The following is a 23,054-nucleotide window of genomic DNA, read 5'->3' as shown; positions in this document are numbered from 1 at the left end:
TGGAGCTTAATCAATGAATCTATTAGTTGTCAACTATTAAATTAATCTATTTTGATGATCGATTAATCGGTTTGAGTAATATTTTAAGAAAAAAAAAAAAAAATTCAGCTTCTTAAATGTGAATATTTTCTGGTTACTTTACTCCTTTATGACAGTAAACTGTATATCTTTGAGTTGTGGACAAAACTAGACATTTGAGGACTTTGGGAAACACTGATCGACATCTTTCACCATTTTCTGACATTTTATAGACCAACCAACTAATCGCTTAATCAAGAATTTATCGTTAGTTGCAGCCCTAATAGAAAAAAATGTTAGTTGTCATCATTATCCAGTGAAAACCATGTAGTATCTCCAAATTAGGTGATTTCTATCTTTTAGATAAACTGAAGGATTAAATATTCCTTAAATAAATAATTTTAAACCCTCCAGGGCCCATTGGATTATCTAAAAAATGCATTATCATTAAGCTGGAAACAAAAAATCCTAAACCAATTATAACTGAGCTGATAATGAAAATGTGTTACGTCAGTGACTTAGAAAACTGTGATTTCACTTTACCCAAAGCACTAAATCCACAGGATTTTAAGAATTATATGTAATTTAATGTATTTTTCTCCTCCGTTTTATCTTCAGGGTCAACAGACGTTACAACAGGCGTAGTCGGAGCTAAACCCGGTCACATAAGCGCCAGGAAGCAGCAAAAGGAGGGCAGGAAAGTTGACATCCACGTTAAACCCCGTGCCCTGCACACTACACACTCCTCCCACGAACGCCCACACTCCCTGGCCGACTTTAAGATGTACAAAGACACCAAAGTACTGGTGGCCAAGTTCCTGGAGCATTCGAGCTGCAGCCTACCTCCTGAAGTCCAGCAGGTCGTCAACAACATCAAGTGTGTCATCAAATCGGATGAGAAACACATGGAGGAGGCCATTTTTAGTGCCAACGTCATAGATCAGGTAACTGAATTAGACGGTGTATGATGTCCAATGATAAATGGTTTATGGCAAACCAGCAGTTTGTAGGCCTGTTTCTGGTTTTATTGGTGAGCATAAGCATACAAGACTATAAGTAGATAGCAGACTAGCAGCCAGTGGGCAACATCTGGGTCTGAAAAGTGAAGCCAATACTGAGGTGCCTTAAACTTGTATTCTTTCTAATTAGACTCCTCTGTTTGCAAAAAGAAGTCTGATTGTATAGAAGTCTATGAGAAAATGACCTTACTTCTCACTTGATTTATTACCTCAGTGAACATTGTAAACATGAGTTTATGGTCTCAATCGCTAGTTTCAAGTCTTCTTCAATACAGCATGATGTTCATTTAGTAAATTATGGTCCCATTTAGAGTCAAATAGACCATAAAGCAGGGTATGCTTTAGGGTGTGGCTACCTTGTGATTGACAGGTCGCTACCGCGGCGTTTACCAGACTGGGAGTTGCCCGTGTTTTCGTCTCAGAACTTTAACCCTTTCACAGTGTGTTTTCAGTTCATGAAAGTTAATTGTAACATTTTGGTCAACAAAAATGTTTTGTTCAGCGTTCGGTTGTGCATAGTTCCCCCCTCTCGTGTCACTTCTGGCTCCAAAAAAACAAGATGGCGACGGCCAAAATGCAGAAATAGAGGCTTTACAATGGTAGTCCACAAACTAATGGGTGACGTCACGGTGACTACGTCCACTTCTTATATACAGTCTATGCTAGCAGCTAGGGGAGGGGGAACAAATCGATACAGCATAGTGTTGCGATATTTTGTGTGGCAATATTATATCGATACACAGCTGTCAACTATCACTCTTTTATTATTATTATTATTTTATTATTAGGGGAGACTGTGGCTCAGGGGTAGAGCAGGTCGTCAACCAATCGGAAGGTTGTTGGTTCGATCCCCGGCTGCTCCGGTCACATGTCCTTGATCAAGACACTTAACCCCAAATTGCCATTAGCCATCGGTGTGTGAAGGAGTATTTAGATTAGATCCTTATGGGCAAAGTTGGCACCTTAGCAGCCTCTGCCATCAGTGTGTGAATGGGTGAATGCTGACATGTAGTGTAAAGTGCTTTGAGTGGTCGGAAGACTAGAAAAGCACTATATAAATGCAAGTTAATTTACCATTTAGTATATAAACTATTAATATCGCAATACTCAGCATAAAGCACCATGTTTAAAATTGCAATAAGATCGTATCGCGACTTAAGTATCATGATAATATTGTATCGTGGGGCCTCTGGATATTCCCACCCCTAGCAGCAGCTCTGTGAGGCAGTAATGCTCATTACACACCAGAAAACAAACATGTGAGATGTATAAAAATGGATGACTCAATCACGATTGTCATATAAAAACAAACAAAAGAGAAAACTAGCAACGTGTCTCTCTGTTTTGTTGAACAGGTGATGACCCAGAGCATCATTGGCAGTCCCAGGAAGCGTTGCCACGAGGATCTTCACCTCCAGAGCTGCGGTGCTTTGAGTTCGTCCCCTTCCATGCGCCGTCCAAAACACCTCCCACAAACAACCAGCGCCTCCACCCACCCACTGGACTCCCCCTCCTCTGAACAAAGCCTTGAGTGCAAAGAAACTATTCTCTGACCACTCTCCCAACGAGGACTCGGGTCAAAGCTCTGAGACATTTCAGGGCGCTGGTGTTGCAGCCGCGCTGTGCTGTGCTGTGCAGCAGACGTCTGTAGAGTGATGAGTAACTCTTCCAGCATTGAAAGATCATTTATTTTCACAATGTGACTGCAGCACGGGCAAACTGAAATGGTCTCATACTGTATCTCCTAGTGCCCTGTGAGACCGTGCCAAGTCATCAGCAGAAATGGTAGCAAACTCAGACTGAGCCTGCCAGCGTCTGTAATGGCTTCTTTCTCATCAGAAAAACAAAAGAATGTTTCTCCCTCAGGGGACCTTTTCTACAGAGTTTCATCTCTTAAAAAAGAAACAAACACGCAGCTGGTAAGTTTGGATCTGTGACTCAAAGACAAAGGAGATTGTGTTATCAGTATTCCTCTTGTCCTCGTAAGGAACAGGAAGAAATATGTTTGTATTAAACTGAACTGACCAGACTGGGCTTTACTAGCCATTGTTTGCAGACTTTGTGGAACTGTTACTGATCGGGTGGTGAATATTTTGTGGTGTCGCTGGTTCAAGAACATCACAGAACGGGATTATTTAACTTACCTCATTGTGTTACAATTCTTATCAGTGTTACAATAAAATATGAGTTTGTATCTTGTGGTTTGTGTTCTTATTTCAGTGTATGTTTCCTGGATCATGCACGTCAGTCTGTATGCGTTTGAACATCTGGTTACCTCAAACAGGACTGGACAAAATAATAGAGACACTGGACAATACAATAACCTTTCATAAATATCAATTGGGTGAGGCTTATATATTGTTTTTATTCAAGTAGAGATGCTGTAGTTGGTAGTGTTGTTTAATTAAATACCCAGTAATGTTTCTTATAGTCAGTGTTGGTAAGAGTTTACTTGTGTCAGTAAAGAAAAAGGTAAACGCCTGCACACTACTCCATGCCACAATATTTTTACTGACTACGTTTCGATCCTGCTTGGATCTTCGTCAGGTCAAAATGTTTGAAAGTGGAAACCACACTGATATTTATACATAAAGCACACCAATAGGCAAACAAGCTGTATGATGGCAGGTGTAGTTCATCCAAAACACCAGCGTGATAAAAACATCCACAAACAATTCATAATTTGATAAAGTACATGGAGACAATAATACAAAAGCCATACTTCTAAATATCAAACATGTAATTTTATGTCATATTCATTCTCAAATATCAGAAAATTCATCACCTACATTTAAAAATATTACATTACTTTTTCAAGAGTCTACTTGTGACCACTGTTTTTCATGCCATGCAGGGCAGCTTTCAGGTATTCCTGATTTTTTTCCCCTTGCAGAATTACCTAAACTTGTGACTGAAGAACTGGCAATTCTCACAGCAAATAGATCAAAAGCCTCTCTTAGAGGCTATAGCAGGCTCAGTTTTAGAGCTAGAGTGAAGATACTGGTATCATATGAAACTAGAAAACCGAAGGAATCCATTTGTACCAACCGTGTCATGTTAGCTTGTCGGGAAGGAGGTTAAATAATGTCCATTTTCAAAGGGGTTTCTTGACCTCTGATCTCAAGATATGTGAATGAAAATGGGTTCTATGGGTACCCACGAGTCTCCCCTTTACAGACATGCCAACTTTATGATAATCACATGGAGTTCTGGGCAAAAACCATACAGTTATATGTATGCAGTATAAATGTGTTATTTTCCTATTCTCCTATTCTAAAATGGTGTATCTGAGTATTTCTGCATACTGGGGTCCCTAAACAGTCTTGAATTACATAAATTGGGTCTCACTGTAAAGCTGAGACTCTTGTGGATCCAATGAGCCCAACTGTATTAATGTGTGATGATGTTAATCCCCAAAGTAGCCATTTCATTGTATTGAGACCATTTTTTAAAACTTGACCTCACTGTATGAAATGACCTGTGGTGACCTCTAGGATAATCACAGCCTCGTGAAACTTTACAACCATTAACTAAAGACCTAGAGCATTCAGAGGATGGATGGCTTTCGTAGCTTTATTGACAATAACAGGGTTTCTGAGCAGTTTCCAGAACAGAAGTGCTCGCCATCTAATCGCCGAAAAATGCAATTCTTGCAGAAATCTCCAAATGTCAAAAGTTTTTGATACTAAATCACAGCATGGCTTTTTTCTATGGTGCGCCTCAAGGTCTTGGTGTCTTTTGAGCTTTCATAAATGTTTGGCAACATTTCCCTCGCAGGTAAGTTTCAGGGCAATTTACAGAGGTGGAAGAAACCAGATAGTCCTGGCCTCATTCACATGGTGTGTAGGCCTGCCTAGAATTGGCATTCAGCACCTGGACTTTCCAGTTAGTCACTGCACAGAATGTCTCCGGGCTGCTGACGGTAATTTGGGGAGAGGTGTTTATATGTCAGTCTGTGGACAGATTTTGTCAATACGATAGGCGTCACATTGCAAAATTCATGAAGGGTCTAGCTGCTACCATACTATTTAGTATGCCAGAAAAAGAATTATAATTATGTCCCAATACATAGTGTGTCAAATTCAGTATTCCAAAAATACCAGGATGTCCTACTAAATGCGGTCACATTTGGCAGTATGCATGCCAGCAGGTTTTTCTGGCTTGTAGTGTACTGTTTAGCTGTAAAATGGGATCAGTTGAGGAAATACCAAGCACATACCAATATGAACGCTCAATAGGCACATACTCTCTCTGAAATGACCTGTGATTGGCCAAAGTCTCCCGTCACAGGCTAGATTTTTATATTATTATCATTATTATTATTGTTATTATTATTATTATTATTATTATTATTATTATTATTGTTATTATTATTATTATTATTATTATTATTATTATTATTATTATTATTATTGTTATTATTATTGTTATTATTGTTATTATTATTATTGTTATTGTTATTATTATTATTATTATTATTATTGTTATTATTGTTATTATTGTTATTATTATTATTATTATTATTATTATTATTATTATTATTATTATTATTATTATTATTATTTCTTTGTGCTGCTAAAAAGAATTCGGACCTTTTATTTTGAAATGTATTCGCTAGTTAGAGAGCGGAAGTTGATGGCAGCTAGCTTCACACAGCTCATAAATCATGTCTGGTAGGCAGAGGAAAGGAAAGGTGGAGAGTGTGACACAAAGCCTGTGTCTTTTAGTGTTTCTAGTGATTTAGTTAGTTATATTAAACGGATTAAACCCGTCCTCCTCAACAAGAAGAGACCATACTTCTCTGAATGACCGTCGCTAAGTGTGCAACCGTTGTTGCTAAGCTACTGTGGAGCGGTTAGCTGGACGTTAATAACGTTTAACGGTCGCAATCAAAAGATCATCTTGTTTGACGGCGCTTAGAGGAGCTGTAAGCGGCGGTAGATGCGCTCCTACGGGGCTCACAGGAGCACCAGGGACAAGAACTGAGGGCGAACGTGTTATAGCTTAGCTGTGTGATGTGTGTCTGCTCTCCTCGCTGTGCCACGGAGCCGTGTAGTGAAGCTGTCCACGTCTCTGTCTCTGTCTGCTGAGCTGTGTTTAACGTCGCCAGCTGAAGCTAGGCCACGTCTCTGCGGGCGTCTCTCATCTAACAGCTAACCTACTGACATTGGATGCAGAGAGAAGATGTGCGGAATGAGGAAGGACCAGTAGCGATGTGAGAAGTCTTCATGACTGTGTGTGTCCAGTGTAGTGTTTGCTTTTCAGCTCGGTTGCCGCATATCCAACACGGCATGTCACGTAGACGGATGTGTCTCTCTCATTGAGCTCTCTGTATGTCGCCCTGACAACAACAACAACCTGAAGCAACGTTATACACACTTTTTGGTGTTTATTTTTTTGGATGAAATGGTCGGGTTTGGTGCAAACCGACGTGGAGGCCGCCTCCCGTCCTTCATCCTCATCTTCCTGATGGTGATCATCGCCATCCTGTCGTTCAACTACTGGACGGTGTCCAACAAGCACGGCCGCTTGCTGGACGAGCTGGTGGAGGTGCAGACGCAGGTGAAGCGGACGGACGCGGCTCGGGTCCGGCTGGAGAAGCGCAACACGGAGCTGATGGTGCAGGTGGACGCGCACAGGAAGCAGATGGAGCAGAAGGATGGAGACTACAGCATCCTGGAGGGCAAGCTGCTGGCCAGGGAGACGCTCATCAAGAAGTGCACTGATGAGAAGGTAATAATAATAATACACTTATTTAGATAGCACTTCTCAAAACAGATGTTACAAAGTGCTTCACAAGACAATAAAAGCAGATAAATAAAGTAAAATCCTGGTAACTGCTAAAACAGAACACCAGACAATAAAAGCAGATAAATAAAGTAAAATCCTGGTAACTGCTAAAACAGAACATCAGACAATAAAAGCAGATAAAAAAAGTAAAATCCTGGTAACTGCTAAAACAGAACATCAGACAATAAAAGCAGATAAAAAAAGTAAAATCCTGGTAACTGCTAAAACAGAACATCAGACAATAAAAGCAGATAAATAAAGTAAAATCCTGGTAACTGCTAAAACAGAACACCAGACAATAAAAGCAGATAAATAAAGTAAAATCCTGGTAACTGCTAAAACAGAACATCAGACAATAAAAGCAGATAAATAAAGTAAAATATATGGTAACTGCTAAAACAGAACATCACAGAACATATCAATAATAATAATAATAGAAGTGGTAAAATGGTAGGACAAGTTCATAAAACAAGTATACAGTATATATACATAAATGTGTATAAATGTACACATGCGTCCAGAAACGTATGTGTACATACATATATTTATACCCTTCTACTTATAGGAATGCAATCCTAAAGAAATGTGTTTTTAAAAGTGGATACAGAGTTAGATGATCGTATCTCTAAAGGAAGTGCATGAGTGCAGAGTTTGGGAGCCTTGACAGTAAAAGCCTGATCGCCTCTTGTCACAAAATTGGACCTAGGAACATCAAGAAGTAGCTGATCAGATGATCCCAGACCACGTACAGGCGAATAGGGTGTTAAGAGATCCATTATGTATTCTGGGGTCAGACCAAGTGTTGCTTTAAAAGTGAGTAATGGATTTTTAAAATGTATTCTAAATTGTAGAGGAAGCCAGTGCAATGATGCCAGGACTGGTGTAATGTGCTCCCTTTTATTAATGCCCATTAGAAGCCTGGCAGCAGAATTCTGAACCAGTTGTATTTGTGAAAGTTGCTTCTGACTGAGGCAGGAATACAAGGAATACAAGGAATTACAGTAATCCTAGTAAGGCAAGGCAGCTTTATTTGTAAAGCATTTGTATTGTCAGCAACAGGGCAATTCAAAGTGCTTTACACAAACATTCAAGAGCATTGCGACAAAGTGCAAAAGAACATTAAGACATAATTAAAACAGTTATAAAAACATTAAAGATTAGAAAATAAAAACAAGCTAAAAAATAAAAGCTAGGATAGAAGCTAAAATAGAGTATAACACACAAGAGTAAAAGCTCTAGTGCAGTATAAGATCATTATCTGGTTTAATAAAAGGCAGCAGCAAACAGGAAAGTTTGATTTAAAAGAACTCAGAGTTGGAGTTGGTCCTGCAGGTTTCTGGGAGCTTGTTCCAGATATTAGGTGCATAAAAACTGAACGCTTCTTCTGCATGTTTACTTCCGACTCTGGGGACACTAAGCAGACCTGATCCAGATGACCTGAGAGGTCTGGATGGTTCATAACATAGCAGAAGATCAGAAATGTATTTTGGCCCTAAACCATTTAGTGCTTTGTAAACCAGCAGCAGTATTTTGAAATCAATTCTCTGAGAGACAGGGAGCCAGTGTAGAGACCTCAGAACTGGAGTAGTAGTAGTAGTAGTAGTAGTAGTAGTAGTAGTAGTAGTAGTAGTAGTAGTAGTAATAATAGTAGCAATGTCTGATTCATTTCACTGGTTACTGAAATCTAGCAGAGTGAGGGTACACATTACATACATTGGCCAACCTGTGACAGCCTCCTTTCAAGCAGCTCACAACAAGAGTATGCTCAGACTTGCCAACAGCATCTATTCTGATCCCTTACATGTTTTAAATGGGGAATATCAACTTCTGCCCTCACAAGAGGCGATTCAGAGTCCCTACATTTGACCGCATCAGGCTAAAGAACGCTTTTGTCCATCAGTCCATCTTGTTGCTAAATAATAATTAATGTGCTGCTAAAGACATGTAAATCCAGAGGACAGATGGTACTTTTTTAATGGGTTATGTATGAATAATGTGATGTGTTTTGGTTTTTTGTCTGATGGGTCTTACTTGTCTGTCTGTCTATGGTAACAGTATGCCTATTGTATGTGTACTTTTTCTCAAACTGAGCTGCCTATGGATGCAAAATGAATTTCAGTGCAAACTGACAATAAAGTTGAATCGTATCGTATACACGTAGAAAGACGTGAGCAAAGTTTTCACAGGGTAAGCCCTTTGACTAAACCAGGTAAAACTATAGGTGACAATAACAAAGTATCACAGTGGGTTTTTGACTCAATGCCTCTGTATTGATGGTGTATTCATGTTAGTGCTCTCATGCAATATTTAATCAAGGGGTGGGTGGCATATTCTTTGAGAGAGCATATATAAACACCTCTCCCCAAATTACCGTCAGAAACCCGGAGACATTCTGTAACTTACTGGAAAGTCCGGATGCTGAATACCAATGCTAGGCAGGCCCACACACCAAGTGAACGAGGCCAGGAATATCTGGATTCTTCCACCTCTGTAAATTGCCCCTTATCTTACCTGCAAGTGAAATGTTGCCAAACATCTATTAAAGCTCACAAGTCACCGAGACCTTGAGGTGCACCATAGAAAAAAGCCATGCTGTGATTTAGTATCAAAAATGTTTGACATTTGGAGATTTCTGCAAGAATTGCATTTTTCGGCGATTAGATGGCGAGCACTTCTGTTCTGGAAACTGCTCAGAAACCCTGTTATTGTCAATATAGCTACGAAAGCCATCCATCCTCCGAATGCGCTACGTCTTTAGTTAGTGGTTGTAAAGTTTCATGAGGCTGTGATTATCCTAGAGGTCACCACAGGTCATTTCATACAGTGAGGTCAAGTTTTAAAAAATGGTCTCGATACAATGAAATGGCTACTATGGGGCCTAACATCATCACACATGAATACAGTTGGGCTCATTGGATCCACAAGAGTCTCTGCTTTACAGTGAGACCCAAATTCATGTAATTAAAGACTGTTTAGATTTTTTAAAACCTGAAAACAGCCATGAGGAGGTGCAGAAGTCTAGTTTTCTCTCAGAACACTTGAATTACAATATGCTGAAAGGTTATTATGGATTTTTTCCCCAATGATGCCAAAATCATTGGGGATGTCTCATCACGATATCTACTACTATCTACATCATATTACTGTGATCTCCCCACTCTATCAGATGGAGCATGTACATGAAAAGGTGGGTAACTCATGATGGAGGGACATCATTTGTTATCTATATTAAAGAGGCAAGGTGATGGAGTCATTATAAAGAGGGCAATGGTTTGTTTCGAGTAGTCCAGGATTGGAAATTAGCACCAGCCACCAGCCAAATGCTGGTAAAATGTGCATGGCTGCTAGATTTTCTTCACTCACCAGCCAAAGTAAACAATGGTAATTTATTGAGTGGCTGGTGCCTTTTGGAATCCACCAGCCACAGTGGCAGGTGAACAAAAAAGTTCATTTTCAACCCTGAGTTGTCTGTGAAATGTGAACTTGTCCTTTGCTGGGAACTCATTCATCCACATCTGAACCTGAGTGCTGCTCCACTAACATTGTATTTTTTATTTTTTAGAAAATCATAGCTCTCTCAAGTGTTTTTGAAGAAAACAAGCGTAATGGTGTTGTTTCACTGTGCCTCTAAGCCACTTATAATGTATTTAAGTGTGGCACGTCGTCTGTATACTCCACGAGGCTGTTCCCACCTCTTGTCCTGCGCAGGGGCCCAGCCAGTAATTCAGTCTGTTTTGTGACCCAGCACCCTCTGAACATCAGCGTGCGTCCAGCTGCCCAGGGAGACAATTAGACAACAGATGGAGGGGGAGGTTTTCCTGTAATTTGCATTTTGTTTGACATGCTTATTTCTCACGGACAGGCATACATTTGTTTAACTTATGTGTGGTGTAGCGCCGTAGTCAAACAAACCACTGCTTGTCTGCAATGTCCAATCCAGTAGAACGAAACTATAGGACACATCATTTTGACCAGAAGCAGAAGATCATCAACATCCTCATTATGACAAAATGTCAGATCCTGTAGAGGCAAAACTATCACTACCCATTTGATAAGTAATGATTTATACGCTAAAGAAACACTTAAGTGTATTTGCCAGGTTAATCTGCAGGAAGATCAGGTTGGAGGAAGGCCATGAGTAACAATGTGTTGTTTTGCTCAACATTTGCTGACAAACTGTCCTTCAAACTTCCCCCCCATCCTTTTGAGCAGAGATAGTTACTTCGTGACCAGGGAGATAATGCTGCTTATAATGGGCCACGCATGCTGTAGGGCTGACCCGAGTGCTTCGAAGCTTTGACCATTGCCATGGTATTCAACCTTCAAATCAGTATTTGAATGCTTTGTTTTTGTTTTTTTTATATAAGTATGTCATAATAATGTATAAATCCCCAAATAGCCCATGAAATAAGGAATAATCCCACAACATTATTCATTATTCATATTCAACATGAATTATTATTAGTGATTTTCAGACAGATATTGCTGTTAGTTGTGTGTAGAGGTGTGTGTACAGTAGCGGCAGCGGCACTGTCCTGGCACTGAAACAGGGGAGATTGAGACAGACGAACAGAAGAACATGTCAGCCTGCTGCTCCACGCAGCTTAGAATAACTTTGAATATTTCTCATCGAATCTTCGAAGCCCAAAAAATTGTATTTGAGACAGCCGTAACATGCATACATATGTTTATATACATGCTCATTAAACAAGGTCTGAAATAAAATCAGCTAGTGCTCTTTAAAATGAACATCCATTAGTATAAAAATAAACTTGGATGGATAAATCAACAAGTCACTGGTCAATTTTAACTCGGAATAGTTTCTCCTGCTGACCATCACACTGTGTTTGTGAGCCAAATCCCATAGTCTGTGGCCAAATCATAGCAAAACAATGGCCCTGTAACAGTTAGCCTTCTGTTTAGTGGCCCGTTACGTTGGCACGGTCTAACCTTCTACAAACTGACATGTTTTACTGGCCATTTTATTTCCAAAAAAATGTGTATTCATCTTTTGTGACACTAAAATCCATATTGGCAGCTAAATTGTTTGACACCGTTACACTCTTTGCTTAAGAGATTTATAGCCGAGAGGTTAGATTGTGACGTGTGGAATACAGAGGAATCTAAGCTCCCTTGCTACTCACCAATACATTCAGGATCCGGCTCACTGTTTCCGTAATCAAGATAAGGGTAGGTATTGAATAGCAGTTGTTCCACTCCTTTCTTTTGTCAACAGCCTAACCCTGTTTGAACAGAGATGCATGCTATAAACAGCGAGAGAGCCTGCATTGCAGAGAAAATAGAGTCTTGAATGGCTTCCACACAGTACAGTATTTACAGTCTTGTACCCACTTAGGTGCAAGAATGAATCATGCAAGCTTATAGTTCTTCATACAGTCGGGTCTTGTCGTCTATATAGCCAGTGTCTGCAGGCTGCAAGGGGGGAAGCCGTTTACCACATGTGAGGAAGTGACAGGATGAAGCTTTAGTCTTTATAACACTTGACATTGATGCTGTATTTTCTGTCCACTCTTTCCTCTCTGCCTTCGGTCTCAGTCAATTATAACTGATTTTATACATTTAACACAGTGTATAAAATAATAATAATAATAATAATAATGATAATATAAAAATTATTAAAAAAAATCTTAATTAAGTTAAAAGGATATATATTTACAATGAAAATATAATAAATAAAAATATATAAATAAATACAACAAATTAAATTAAGAAAATGGTCACAAACCTAAAACAAAGTACAGCACAGGCTCCTCCCAATACATTAGTCATTTTTACTCTAACTTCTTCATCTGTATTTTGACAGAACAATCAGTTTTGAAACATAACAAGGCTGCGATATTTTGTGGACCCTTTGTCTGCTTTAAACAAAAGCTTGTCCCCGTTGTAACATAAAAGAGTGGATATTATTCAAGATAACCCCAGCTGTTGTGTTCTGTGAAGGACGAAACTACAATTTATCAGCCAGGTTTCAAACCTACAGGGATCGAGTGTTTGTTACTCAAAAGATAGATTTCAGGTATCACTTTAAAGCCCAAGGTCCAAGTTTCCCTCCCGTCTGCCTGCCTGCCTCCTTAACTTGCTTGCTCCCTCCCTTCAGTTTCACATCAGTACGGTTTATTACACAGCTGTTGTATTGGATTGCATTTCAATATTCAGGGGTTTCCATGCTGAGATGCTTTAAAAAAGATCATAAACCAGTTATGTTTGAACTTCTGTGCTGGTATTACAAATGCATGTTGTTTTGAGATACTTTTTCAATCACCCGTATAAACATTATAGCCCAGCTTGAGATCAGGCATTTGGTTAACATCTAACACCTCATATTGGTTTTGATAGGGAGCAATTCATTGCCTTGTAACAGTAACTACTTAAAATGTCACAGTGGGTGCCATCTGTTTGTGCTGTGAAGCCTCGTTGCACAGAAAAAACAAGACAAACCTGTTCCCCTTTGTATTCCTTGTGTTAATTATGGCAACAGTTTTCTAATTCGAGAACCTGGTGCACTGTTTAGTCATCTATGTCTTAGCAGGGAAGCTCTTGTTCTTTTGTCGAACTGGTTTAAGGTGTAGAAGTGTTAAAATGTATGAAGCTGTAAGATGATGTCATCACTGAACTGGTTTTCTCTCTCTTCCGTACAGATGAAGGTGCAGGGTGAAAGCACAGCTCAAATGACAGAAAACCAGAGGCTGACAGGTAGGACTTGAGCATCGTGTGGCCAGCAGAGGGCACTCTCGAACACTAAATCCCCCAATAGAAAGTTTCTTCAGGAAACATAATATTTCATTAACAGACAATAACTAAATCTCTCTAAAATGCTGTGTTTGTGTTGCTTCAAACAGAGCAGCTAAAGGAGCTGAAGCAGGAGTTCATAAAACAGGAAGAGCAGCTAAGAGAAGTGAAGAAAAACAGCACTACCTTGGAAAGAAAGCTGGAGTATGAGAGGTATGAAGCCTTAGTGATTGCCCTGGGGGTTTGAGGATCTGTGACATGATGTCTAAAACGTTTCTCTAAATATGAATTTGTGCTTTTCAAATTATCCATTATTATTATTATTATTATAATTTTTTTTTTTTTTTTTATTGAGAGTAATATTCACTAAAATGTCATTGGTTATCTTAATTTCCTATTTTGTCTCTTTATAAGGCTGATCTGATCTCAGTGATGTTTCACTCACATTGGGTGTCATAAAGTTTTTAGAATAGATTTATACTTGGCTCAGTTTTTCAAAAATCTCTGTTTGCACAAATCCGTTCTCAGGTTAGCACCGATACGGGATCGGATATCGGGCCGATACTGACTCAAATAGTTGGCACGCGTATCGTAGACAATGGGGCCGATCTATTCTATTAAATTCTATGTTTATATCTTATACATTTTATAGACATTATATACAGGAATTTTAATTCCTTTTTTTGACCAAGTTGTTGCTGCATTAAAAAAGTTTACACTTGAATTATAATTCCTGTTAATTTTGAAGATTTTTTACCAAGTTGCTGGTGCACAATTTATTATTTTAATAATAAATAACAATTCAGTAAATGTATAGCTATGTATTTATTTGTTACATTTTGTTTTACAAAGTTAGGAAAATGTTTAAGTCAAGCCTGATGCTGCCACACACATTTAAGAATGATCAACATTGGTATCGGTACTCAGTATCAGCTGATACCCAAAGCCCAGGTATCGCTATTGGAACTGAAAAAGTCGGATCGTGCATCAGTTTTATAGTATGGTGAAAAAATCCCAGATTATGTGGGTGAAACTAACGAGGAATATGTGTTCACTAGTTTACAGTGTGGACGCCAGATTGCACAACTGAAAGAAGAGTATGAAGAAACAAAAAAGGCTCTGGAGAATGAAGCATCAAAGCTAAGACAGGTTAGTATTGATGAAATCTCATTGTCGCGACTGTTTAGTAAATGTTGAGAGGTTGTCTCCCCCTGTGTTCTGGTACGCGTTGCATTTATTCAGCACTGAAGCATTTATTCATTACTCCTCCATTTCCATATGTAAATTTTTCTGATTCACCTTTGATAATTCTTCAGAGTCTGTTGGATGGCCAAAAAGTTGCAGTGGCAGGTAGACATACAGATGGAGCACCCGGGGCAGAGATGGTTGGAGAGCGCCATACGGTGGCCACGCACCGGCACGACAGTCCAGATTTAAAAGGTACAGTGGATGTGACCGTGTCAACCAAAGCTCATACTGTCTTGACTATTCTTCCTTATATTGTAGTATGTGATAGCTGGAAGAAAATGCACCAATTGCTCATGTAAATCTTTCAAGAATTTCATTGATATCATAATTATTCCTGTTCATTTATCTGTGTGACATGTTATCCATTACTAACCGGGCCAAACTCACACATATAACCTAACCTGGCAGAGCTAATCAATAAGGCCATAACACGCTTTGCAACCTCAATAGAACAGGACATCACACACCCAGTCAACCACCACTTCACCCTACTGCCCTCCAGGCGTAGATACACAGCACTGAGGAACAACCTTGTGTCCTGTTGTCTGTCATGTTGTTACTGCTGTACATATTATTGTCTGACGTGTCCTTTGCTGTGGAGAGGAATTTCCCCCTTGGGACAATAAAATCTAAAACAGGGAACTTGTCAAACTATTTGAATGTCAATCTGTCCACTTCCTAAGTCCCATTCCTTTTGCTTTGTTACAGAAGAGATGGGTAAACCTGGCAGTGACGCTGGCATGCCGGGTATTGAAGACAGTGAGGTGGGAAAAATCGACGATGTGCAGTTTGGTAAGCAGTGGTCCTGAACGTTCAAGAGTAATTGTTAGTTTGGCAGTGAAGTAATGAGTGTCGAAAATGATGTAGAACGTACATACATTTACTGTGCCTTTTTTTAAGGCAGTGTGGGCAGAGCAAGGTCAAGTAAAACAATAATAAAGATGATCCAAATGTCAGTGTAGAGAGTGATTCAGGTTATAAATAAGGACTCATTTGCTGCTTTATGATTTTGAATCTGCGACTTGTTGAGGGGACTACAAACCGCAAACAATCACAGGAGTTTACCGGTTAAGAACTGTGAAATTGAAACCAAAACTGGGTCCACTCGCTTGTATAAAAGAAACAGTTTTCCAGGGTCATGGCTCCGAATGCCTTCTGTATTTCTGTCATGGTGGCAAGTAAAACCATAGTTGTCTTACTTTCCAAGCTTTCTCCCTTTTTCCACTTCATTCATCTACAGCCTTGAAGAAACCAGCCATCACTCAGAAGCATGATGATGCTCCTGATGTGGTTGTGGGAGCTGGTGCTGGCCCTGGTGTTGGGGCAGCTGATGGCCCTGGTGGACTGGGCCTGGACCAGCCCAGGCTCCAGCAGGACCAAGTGGAGGGCCGAGCAGCAGCGGGTGCACCTCTGGGCGTCGTCAAACAGCCAGACAAACCGATAGTGTTTGAAGAAGACAACAAAGCAGGTATCAAGGCGGACGAACTGGGAGAACAGCAAAGACAAATTCGAGGTAGAGAATGCACCACAACCACGTTTATTATACTAGTCTGTCTTTTGAGCCTCTAGGCATGTGATAATTCATTCTCAGGCTTCACTGAAACTTTGCTTTACTCATTTATTACTTCAAGTATGTTTATTTCCCTGAATGTGTGGGCAAGAGCAGAGAACTATTATATTGGTACATTTTTCTGAGTTTTCCCCAGTCTTGTTTAACATCTTCCAAAACTTCCGGTGCTACAGTATATTAAAGTACACACATGCAGTAGGTTCACCATACTGTGCCTTATGAATAAGAGGTTATAAAAAGGCGTTAATTTGCCCTTGAAGTAAAGCAGAAGATTTAGTCGTAGCAGGTGAGGAGGTGTTTGCAACAGATCATCCACACAACAGAACCTCACCCTCTTTCTTATTGTCAGCTCCTGATCATGTCAAGGGTGACAGTGAACACCTGAAGGGGATTCCTCTGCCCGCCAACCCGGCCCAGGTGCCCAACCCCATCCAGCCTCACCACGCCAAAGACCAAGTTGCAGCAGAGCCAGTACACCACCGCCAAAGTGAGTTCCTCCTCAATACTTTGAAAAAAGAGAATACTGTAATTTGCAAGGGAGGTTGTGGTTGAATGGGTGTTTTTTTTATATTAAAGGTAACTTTTATTTTTCAACTTATTTTCCCATGTTTTTGTGTCTAACTGACTAATAGCAACAACAATTTCGGAAATTGGTCCAGTATTTAGGGAGAGCGCTGTAGTCGGCAGCCGCTCACAGGCTGCGATATGGTGCTATTGGGGCAAGCTGGCACTGTCATTTACGTCCACCAAAAGTGCTCTGATTGTTGTTATAAGTGTCTGACATTAAGAAAAGAGTCTCGCTCAATGAGAAGTCTCGTTCTGAAATCTGGCGAGGTGACGTGTTGCTGGAAGACAACGGTGGAATAGTGGAGTACATCCATGGTGGAAACGAGAGAGCCAGCCGGGCCGAGTTTGTTGTGTTGGAGTGCAGAGAGCGTAGCTTAGTGTTATCTAAAAGATTTTCAGCATCATGGCTGAATATTTAAATGATTTTGACAATGTGGATGAGGTCTTTGAATTCGATGGCCGCCTGTATTTAATTGAGCCAGAGTATATGGATATTCAGACTTCCCAACGAGACTTCTCCTTGAGCAGGACTTGGACACAATAACAGACTGGATCAAGTGAAAGGTAAGGAAAACACATTATTTCTCTGTAGGGTCATTTCCATAATGTTGTCAGACACTTATAATAACAATCAGAGTCTGTCAGTGGCAAAAACAAGCACTTTTAGTGCATGTTACATTGACGCTGAACAATAGCCTTCGCAGCTCGTTTTGCTGCTGCTTAGGCAGAAAAACGTGGGAAAATAGGGTCCAGTTTGAAAAATACCGAAGTTACCCTTTAACTTGTTGATTTGTGATTTGATTTTGAAAGGGTTGTGTAAAATAACCTTACACCTGGAAAAAGTACAATCACAGCTATTCTTGTTAGCTCTGCCTTTGTGCTTAGCTGCTGCCTCCCAGCTCTCTGTGATGTGTGTCAACGCAGAGAGTAAAATACAATTTGGAGTCATGCCATCTGTGTGAATTTTGCCCATTACTAACTGGTTACACCCCCACTTCTACATAACACATTTTCATGAAAGTTAGTTTAACGTCAGTCATGTCTGAATATGGCTCGGAGCTCTGTCAGGGAGGAGAGAGAGAGAGAGAGAGAGAGGGCTCAGTTGCAGAGGAGAGGAGACAAATGACACACACCTGGCTCCCAGATGATCCTTTCCTGCTGCCTGGCTTCTGCTCTGCTCTGCTGCCTTTTCTCCCTCCTCCTCCTCCTCCTCTTCCTCTGTTTTCATTTTCTCTATTCTTTCATCTCATCCACCTCACCCCCTGCAGCTCTGCTGCTTAAAACACTGACTGCATTCAGTCCACGTCTTCATTTTGTTTTTCTTCTAATCTTCTGCCTCTGATTTCATTATACTTGCATCCTATTATGGCAAATTAACACCCGACACCCACCAGATGTCTGGTTTTTGGCAGTGTCTGGTGCTCACTAGTCACTGCTTGGCACAGAGAATCTCCAGTCCCACCCAGTTCTGTCGTGATCAACTGTGCCATCTGAAACCAGATAGGAACATACAGTAAACTGCCTCATATGCCTTTTGTGATGGAGATTGGGCAGCCATTATAGATCAGAGGAGGACAAAAACACATTTTTTTATTAAGTTTATTTATACATTGTACATATTTTATAATCATTTTTTCTGATCATGTAATTTAAAATTGAAAAATATTGTAAATTATAAGACTGGAAAATGCCATTGGTCCATGGTGACTTGCTAATATCTAGGGCTATTGCGGTGAAGGAATTTCCCCTATGGTGATAATGATTGGCTCAACTGAGCAATATGTTATTATTGCCTTTTTTTAAATGATTTAATTTATCCTGATTTTAGTGCTACATAAATTAGCTTTATTGCTAGGCTATTATTGGGTTTATTGTTGCTTTTTAAATGACAAAGATGACCGTTTTAAAACTAAATAAATACTTGATTTTTTGTTAGAACACAGAAAGCAATGAGACGCCGCATTTTTTTTAGAATAAATGTGTGGCTTTTCCTGAAAGAAATTATGATTGTGAATTAATCATTTTAAAAATTTTGGCGAGTCCAAAATGAATGTTTTGTTTATCTCTGTGGAAGAAATCTGACATTTGGTTACCTCTTCTAGCAAGACTTGTGAGCCAATAGTATAACGACGTTGGTATCACGTGGTATCTCTGGGTCGTCAGTTAGTGTTGAAAAAAAACGATAAATGGCCGAGATTGACAGTAAGTGCCTGGCAACGACTTGTTGTGACGTAAATGCAATGGAACGGAGGAGGGAGAATGAGACATCTCGTGGCTCAATGTTATCAGTGTTATCAATGGCACCTTTTAAAATGCAGTTCAATGAAACACCACGCTTACTGTATATATGGCCTAAAATGACCCTTGAGTTGAATCAACACTTCTCACAGTACCAACAAAAACTAAACATAAAATAGGATTTACAGCAGGGTTATTGTATTTGATTGATTGGATTGTGAGGACGATTAAACCGGTAACTCAATTAGCGCTTTGTGCACTCCAGACTTTAAACAGTCCCTCATCACAAAGGGAACCCCATTTGTTTCCACTCAGCTCTCTGCTTTCAAGTCCATGATTGACTCTTAATTACTCTCCAGAAACACTTGTCTTCTAATTACAATCTGCCACCGTGTATCCACTCACCTCATCATCCTTTTGTCATCCTCTTCATGCGATCACTTATTCCTTCATGCATTCATTATGCAGTATTTCACCCACTCCTCCCTGTCTTCCTACAACTGCCTCCGCTTCCCTCCCTTCCTGATGAGGCCCTTCTCTGCCTCCTGCAGGCCGGTTCTTTGATGAGAACGAGTCCCCAGTAGATCCGCAACACGGCTCTAAGCTAGCGGACTACAATGGGGACGATGGGAACGTGGGTGAGTATGAGGCCGACAAGCAGGCCGAGCTGGCCTACAATGAGGAAGAGGATGGTGATGGTGGGGAGGAAGACGTTCAAGGTGAGCCAGGCCGGGGGACTGGACTGCCTGTCCAGATGTGTATCCACCATTCCTCCCTTGCTCCCTCCCTCCCTCCACCCCTGTCCTGCTGCCGCCCCCCACCTGCATCTGTCCCCACAGTTAGAGTAGCTCACAGTACCCTGAGCCTGGTCCTTGAATCCATCATAAAAATACAGATGTTTAAGAATTGTGACCAAAACACCTGCAGAGGTCAAAGCAGGACTGCTCTGTGTGCAGTTCAGGATGAGTAACTGAGTTGTGTGAGGCATTGTTTACTGTGTGGGCGCAGTAAACAATCCTAGCACCCTATTCTCCCATGTATGGGGAGAACTTGACCCAGGAACTTGCGGTTCTGTGAGAGTAATTCAGTTGCCATCTAGTTGTATTTTCTCTCCTGCCTGTGCTTCTTTTTAGCTATACCACCTGTCTGTGCCCACCACACATCTGACCCACATCTAGACCAGTAGATAAATATAGCTCACTGTGTTTGTGAATGTGTCTTGTGTTCTCCCTGAAATATTGAAATGCATGTTTTTTTTCTTTGTTGTTATTGTTTCCTGCCATGAATTTGTGATTGCCTATTAGTAGTTAGTATTAGTATTAGTAGTATTTGTAATATTTTATAAGAGTTTAGCTACGGAAGCCCTAAACCGACATGATTCAAACTTGGTTTCTTTGGTTTCTTTTTTTTAATGCCGTTATCTCGAGATCACAAGTTAATTATGTCATTATCTGGAGAAAACAGAAGGTTGTTTTCTTTTATAACTTATAATATTTGGGTCAAATCAGCTGACGGTTATTTATGAAAATAAAAATCTTAATTTTTGTCTTAATTTTTTTGGGGGGGATCTGAATTTTGCCTAGGGCAGCAAAAGGGCTAGAACTGGCCCAGCTTCTTAACTGTGATTTTTTTTTCTGGTTTCTTTACTCCTCTATGACAGTAAACTGAATATCTTTGAGTTGTGGACAAAATAAGGCATTTTGAAGACGTCATCTTGTCATTTTTCACCATTCTCTGACATTTTATAAACCAAACAACTAATTGATTAATCGAGAAAAATATCGACAGATTAATCGACAATGAAAATAATCATTAGTTGCAGCCCTAATTTGGAATCAAGCTACTGATGTGATTTGACTGATAGAGAGGATATAGTTAAGATCATTCATTTAACTTTATGTGAAAATATGAGTTTTCTTATCTGATAGTGGAGTATGGTTACAGCACTTCATTACGTGTACCGTCTATCTCTAATGTTTGTGTCGCTTTCTTTTTTTCCAGACGATGATGATCGAGACATGCAGGGAGACCGCGCTGTGGATTATGGAAAAAGACATCAAGCCATTGACATTCTTTGAATGGGAACTCGTATAGCCGTAACTCATTCAAAATATTCAGACCTTCCTCTACAACCAAGGTCTTTTCTTGAGAAAATAGTTTGAACATCATGAGTAAGAATTTATAGGGTGCATCCTCAATGTCGCGGACTCTTTTGAAAAACAGACATTGCAACTAATGAATTAATTCTGAATAACGTACCATAATACAAAGAAAAAAAATAATGGCATCGTCCTGAGCTGCTGTTGATTTGCTAATGGTTCTAAGTTATGGCAGTAGAGATGATATACTGTACACTGACTGTTTTGTTATTTGATAACTGCCTCAGTCGTGATCTGAAAGAGCCCCGTTGACTCCCAGCTGAACTTCAAGGTCGAACTTGTGTTTTGTTTTTGCTACTTTTCTTTTCAGGTTGCTGTCGCTTGATATAAACAAACTCTTCACCCGAGGTGTTTAATCAAAGAGACTAATTCGGCATTCTGCCTTTCTAACATGATTTTGGGACTTTTACATGGAAGACCATTTTTTTCGTTTACAGGAGTGGAAATGCATTGCAAATGCCAAGGACTTTGCTTATGGCCTATTAAATCAATTTCTTTTCTTTGTGACAGACACTCCAAAGTGCTCCTCGTTCTGTTGTTTTTTTTAATGCCATTGCATGCATTTGAAACTTTTTATTAATAATCAAACTGAGCAAAATACTGATGCTTAAGCAATACTTAGAGCGATGTTAGTATCCTCCCACAGTGTGCAAAAGATTAACCAAGCACATCTAGAACTGACATACTGTACACATGCTTCCATTAATGAGCTCTCTCTCTCTTGTACATAATGTAGTTGCCATTTGTACTGAGGAAACTTAATTCCTCACCTTTTAGGGAAATCCGTGAAAATCAGTTCTGTTTTGTGCAGCCAGGAAAAATTGATTTCTCATGGGAAAGGCACATTGAATGTAATTTAATTTTATTAAAGGTGATGCTTCATGTCATTTGTCAGTTGTGCTTTAGAGTCAATGTAGATGTAGATTGTCATCAGCAGTGAGTGGAGACTCGGGGTGTATTCTGATTGCAAAGGTGATGGGATGTTGAGCACCTGAATGTCTTTACTTCATAATTGTTATGCCCTGTGCTTTTCTTTTCAGTGATAGATAAAACATAGATAGAATAGAATAGAAAGATTTATTGTCATCGTATTAAATACGAGATTCACAGTTGCCACTTCTGGTCAGTGCTTTAAAACAAATACTTGACAAGACTAAACGAGGCAGATGAAACATATAACAGGTAAAACACACACACAGTTATAAAGCAAATAAAACAGGTGAAGTAGATGTAATAAATAAATATAAGCAGAAGTGTTACACTAGAGCAGGGGTCAGCAACCTGCGGCTACGGAGCCACATGTGGCTCTTAACCCCTCTCCAGTGGCTCCCTGTGGATACGACGGGGTATTAGGGCCACATTGAGGAAAAAATAAATAAATCAGAGATTTTGAGAATAAAGTCATAATATTACAAGAATAAAGTCGGAATTATTTTGATAATAAAGTCATAATATTAGAATATATTTTTCTCGTAATATGACTTTATTCTGTAAATCTCAGATGTTTTTTCCCTCAATGTGGCCCTAATACTCTGTAGTACATTTGCTCTTTGGCCCTCACTTTATTAGACTTATATACTATATACTTACACTATAAACTGTGTTAACTTCATCATAATGCTCAAATGTTTTGCGGCTCCAGACAGATTTTCTTCTTTTTTTTTTTGCCTAAAATGGCTCTTTTGATAGTAAAGG

At 39.7% G+C, this 23,054-nt stretch overlaps 2 protein-coding genes across 6 annotated transcripts in view; both read left to right on the top strand.

The window, feature by feature from the left end:
* The window catches only part of fam189a1 (family with sequence similarity 189 member A1), a 123,465-nt gene extending 120,229 nt beyond the window's left edge, over positions 1 to 3,236 (top strand). For both annotated transcript variants that reach the window (XM_037751674.1, XM_037751666.1), the window contains exons 11-12: positions 637 to 962; positions 2,393 to 3,236. In XM_037751674.1, coding sequence (XP_037607602.1) covers positions 637 to 962; positions 2,393 to 2,590 — 524 coding nt within the window. In that variant the 3' untranslated portion in view covers positions 2,591 to 3,236. The remainder of the gene's footprint in view (positions 1 to 636; positions 963 to 2,392) is intronic.
* A 2,430-nt stretch (positions 3,237 to 5,666) lies between these two features.
* golm2 (golgi membrane protein 2) lies at positions 5,667 to 22,246 on the top strand. Of its 4 annotated transcripts, none has more exons than XM_037793086.1 (10): positions 5,667 to 6,770; positions 13,487 to 13,541; positions 13,688 to 13,790; positions 14,636 to 14,726; positions 14,894 to 15,017; positions 15,537 to 15,617; positions 16,066 to 16,338; positions 16,745 to 16,882; positions 19,752 to 19,919; positions 21,202 to 22,246. In XM_037793086.1, exons 1-10 carry the CDS (start codon positions 6,444 to 6,446, stop codon positions 21,276 to 21,278), a joined length of 1,437 nt encoding a protein of 478 aa, XP_037649014.1. In that variant the 5' UTR covers positions 5,667 to 6,443; the 3' UTR covers positions 21,279 to 22,246. The 4 variants fall into 4 exon arrangements, with proteins under 4 accessions (XP_037649014.1, XP_037649007.1, XP_037649036.1 ...); XM_037793079.1 differs by having other exon boundaries at positions 5,669 to 6,770; positions 15,534 to 15,617; XM_037793108.1 differs by lacking the exon at positions 19,752 to 19,919 and having other exon boundaries at positions 5,669 to 6,770.
* Positions 22,247 to 23,054: the final 808 nt, after the last annotated feature.

The sequence above is a fragment of the Sebastes umbrosus genome, chromosome 2 (assembly GCF_015220745.1).
Source record: "Sebastes umbrosus isolate fSebUmb1 chromosome 2, fSebUmb1.pri, whole genome shotgun sequence".
Taxonomy (NCBI): Eukaryota; Metazoa; Chordata; class Actinopteri; order Perciformes; family Sebastidae; genus Sebastes; species Sebastes umbrosus.
Note: the sequence above shows the minus strand (reverse complement) of the source record. Positions and strands in the feature narration are given on the sequence as shown.

Excerpts from the sequence above, each read along its gene's own strand:
- golm2 (XM_037793079.1), top strand. The coding sequence starts at position 6,444 with ATGGTCGGGTTTGGTGCAAACCGACGTGGAGGCCGCCTCCCGTCCTTC. Across the intron at positions 15,618-16,065 it reads AATCGACGATGTGCAGTTTG|CCTTGAAGAAACCAGCCATC; the intron begins GTAAGCAGTGGT and ends ATTCATCTACAG. Across the intron at positions 19,920-21,201 it reads TGGGGAGGAAGACGTTCAAG|ACGATGATGATCGAGACATG; the intron begins GTGAGCCAGGCC and ends CTTTTTTTCCAG.